Source organism: Buceros rhinoceros, unplaced genomic scaffold, assembly GCF_000710305.1.
Source record: "Buceros rhinoceros silvestris isolate BGI_N320 unplaced genomic scaffold, ASM71030v1 scaffold22687, whole genome shotgun sequence".
NCBI classification, from domain to species: domain Eukaryota; kingdom Metazoa; phylum Chordata; class Aves; order Bucerotiformes; family Bucerotidae; genus Buceros; species Buceros rhinoceros.
Window position 1 is genome coordinate 836 of NW_010423057.1, and position 3,641 is coordinate 4,476.

Genomic DNA, 3,641 nt, shown 5'->3' on the forward strand with positions numbered 1-3,641 from the left:
GACAGTAAGGCGAGGGGGTTTGTAGCTGGTGCTGTGAAGCCAGAGTCCTCACCTGCTTCTGGCTGAAAAGTTCCTCTTGACTTTGCACACCTCACTCAGCGGGTGTTCCTGGCTGGAGACATCACAAAAACATCAACCCCTACCCTTCCTAGATGTCTTTCAGTAACAACCCCGTGCTGCAAACTGTCCTCACCTTCCGATTAGCCCAGACTGAATTATTTGGGTCGGTTTTGTATCTAATAACCCTCTTAATAAAGAGTTCTAGAGCTGGTTGCTGGTTGCTGGGATGGAAGTGAATGCCTTTGCTCCCAGGCTCTACACGCAAGGGTTGGGCCATGGGGCAGAGGGGGAGAGGTACTGACTCCCCCCTGCCCCAGCTGATCTCCAAGGATGGGGCGGTCATCTCCATGGGTGCCGACGTCCAGTTCCGGGTGTGGGACCCTGTGTTGTCCGTCATGATGGTGAAGGACCTCATCGCAGCCACTCGGATGACGGCGCAGAACGCCATGACCAAGACCTTGGTGAAGAAGAGCCTCCGTGAGATCCAGGTGGAGAAGCTGAGGATCGGGGAGCAGCTGCTGGTGAGGACTGCCCCAGGGCCCTGTGCAGAGCCACCCAAGGCCCCCAAACCCTTGGGCTCTTGGTGTGGAAGAGATGGAGGAGGGAAAAGATGGAGCTGCCGAAAGTCCATCTGGCCAAGGAAGGGAGCTGGGAAAATGTGATGATTATTGGGGAGCAGTTTCCTTCAGACTGAGGATCTCTGGATCTCTGCGGCTTATCTGTGAGGGCTTTGGCCATGCAGAAAAGCCCACGTGCTGTTGGCAGCCTTGAATTTGACCTCCATGCAGTGGAGCATCCACATCCACCCCCGAGCATTGCTGACCCAGGCCAGACCAAGATCTTGTTGAATGTCTACCAGGGATGGTATAAAAAGAGGCCAGAGATGCTGCCTACTGGAGCACCACACCAGGACATGTTGCGTGGGGGGGAGGAGGGAAAGGGACCAGCCTGGGAGGGAGCCATGGAAAGGGGAACAAGACAGAGCTGTCCTCCCTGTCCTGACCTCCTCTAAGCTGGGAGAGCAACTAGAGGAGCAAGGTTGAACGTGAGAGTGGACAACTTGGAGGAGGTGGACTGTTGATCTTGGTCCGACACCCCACATCTAAAGCTTGTGGGTAGCAGATGTATAAGCTATGGGATGCCCCATAGCCGAGGGGGTGCTATGGTGTGGGGACTCCATGGCCATAGTCACCTCTGCCTGGGCTGGTAACATTCCTCTGCTTCTCTTTCCCGCTCTGTAGTTGGAGATCAATGACATGACCAAGTCCTGGGGCCTGGAGGTAGACCGGGTGGAGCTGAGTATGGAGTCTGTGCTGCAGCCACCCCAGGAGAACCTGACTGGCCCTCTGGCCACAGTGCCACCCATGCCTGGGCTGGAGGGGCTGGATGGCACCATTCAGCAGCTGGCTGCCCATCTCTTCAGCAACACCCTGGCTCTGGCGGGCAGCAGGACTGGTGCTTCGGAGACAGGTAACCAAGCCAGGGCCACCACTTCCCTGCTGGGGGACGTCTCTCCTGCCAGGTGTGTCCATTGGCTGTTTGACAGAGGGCTCAAGGTCTGGAAGATACCGTGCTCCTATGAGCACAGCACAGACAGGCTGGTAGCGGGGAGGAGAGAGGACTGCTTTGGGCACAGCTCCGTACAGCACGTGGCACAACCCAGTCTTTGTAACGAGACGTTGGAGATGGGACTGGGGGGAGCAGGAGCAGGTCTGCAGGAGCCCAGGCTCAACACCAACTCGGGCCTCAGCATTTCCATCAGGCAAACCCAAGGCTGAGCTTGCTGAGAGAGTCACACCCAAGGGCAACGGGGATTTTTTTCCAGAAGCCCGGCACCAGTTTGTGCCCCGCTAGTTCTTGCCAGGATAATTTTCCACCCCTTAGTAGCAGGGGAAGAGTAACCCGTAGCAGAGAGAGGAGCAGGCAAGTAGGAGCTCCCAAACCAGTTGTCCTCTTCTTGCTTAGTTGGAAACTTGCTGCATAAACGGGTTTCTTTGCTCTGGAGACCTCTTCTGGTGGGTCCGTGCAGACCAGCAAAGCCTACCACCTGAAAGTGTCCCCTCAACCCACTGCTGTCCCACTGTCCCCAGCAGACAGCACGGAGACGGTGAACGAGGTGGAGCCTCCCACCCCTCCCGTCCTGGCCGCGGCCAGCAGCGCCTGGAGAAAGCCCAGCGTGGACGAGCTGCTCTCAGCGGTGGAACCTGTCCTCTCCGAGGCCCTGGTCGGCCAGGTGGGAGCATCCTACCAGGTCAACATCATCCTGCCCAGCGGCTCCCGGAGCACCTACTTCATAGACCTCTCCTCAGGTGGCCACTCTTTGGGGTTGTGGTGTGGGAGGCAGGAGGGTGTTTTGTGCCTGTGCCCCCTTTGCATGCTGTGAACCCCCCCGAGCGTGGTGGTTGGGGGTCCCAAACCAAGCCCATTTGGTAGCTCTCTGAAAGGCACCCCAGGGTCCATCAGCTGAGTCTGGCGGCCATGACCTTGAGTCCATGCTCCCCTCCAAGTTCAAAGTGTAATTTGTTTCGAGTTAAAATCCTGAATTTTCCTTCAGAAAGGGTATTGATAGGAAATTGGCAGCCAGGTCTCCTCGTGGCTGGCCGAATGTCATGGCTCAGAGACCTCAGAGTTTGTTGTCTCTTGTATGCCACCAGCCCAAGGGGGTGGAGATGGAGGGACACGTGTGGCCAGGGCCTCAGGCCATTGCCACTCTGGAAGATGTCTTCCCAGCACCCTAATCCATCGTCCCGTGCTTGCTGATGTTTCTCCTGGTGGCCCTGACAAAAGTAGGACAGGGCTTGGAGGTGGAGCTCTGTAACAGGACATTGGTGGAGCAGCACAGGAGAAATTTATCTCCGTAAGGAGTAAGAAGGACTCCTGTCTCCAAAGACCCCCTTGCCAAGCCCTTTTCTGCCATCTGGTCCAACTCAGCCCTTATGAAGTGGTGGGGGGTAACGCTGCCAGGCAAGGCTGGATCCTGATCCTGCTGTTCCTCCCTCTCCCACCCACCGTGTCCTACAGGCAGCGGGAGGGCTGGCCGCGGCGTGCCCGAGGGCAGCCCCGACGTCATTCTGGAGGTGGCAGAGAAAGACCTGCAGGACCTCTTCTTGGGTGACCTGCGCCCCTTGAGTGCCTACATGAGCGGGAGGCTGCAGGTGAAAGGCGACCTGCACCTTGCCCTGAAGCTGGAGGAGCTCGTCAAGGCGATGAAGCAACGTAGATAGAGCATGCGTGTGGGTGTGTGTCCGTGTGCACGTGTCTTTGTAGGTGTGTGAAGGCTGGGGGACATGGAGGGGTGCTGCGCCGTGGGGACCTTGACCTGCTGAGCTCCTGCTGCTCTCCCCGTGGAAGCTGCAGGAGTTGGGTGAAGACCTGAACAGGGGAACTGGGGCTGAGCTCCGTTGCCTGGCCTTGGTTTCACCTCCCTTGCCCAGCCTTTGCCTGCAGTGTTACGGGATGGGAACGAGTAGGCGCCCCAGTATGTACCAGTTTGCTTACAGTTCCCCTGGCCAATAAGCCACGAGGACACAGACCAGTGTTCTGGTGCACCCACAACGGGCTGCCTGCCGACCTCCTCCGAC

General features: G+C 57.8%; 1 protein-coding gene across 1 annotated transcript in view; it reads left to right on the plus strand.

The window, feature by feature from the left end:
* Nucleotides 1–3,284, plus strand: part of STOML1 (stomatin (EPB72)-like 1) — a 3,861-nt gene extending 577 nt beyond the window's left edge. The window contains exons 3-6 of the mRNA XM_010140304.1: nt 378–581; nt 1,302–1,515; nt 2,115–2,369; nt 3,082–3,284. Of these exons, the coding sequence (XP_010138606.1) occupies nt 378–581; nt 1,302–1,515; nt 2,115–2,369; nt 3,082–3,284 (876 nt within the window). The remainder of the gene's footprint in view (nt 1–377; nt 582–1,301; nt 1,516–2,114; nt 2,370–3,081) is intronic.
* Nucleotides 3,285–3,641: the final 357 nt, after the last annotated feature.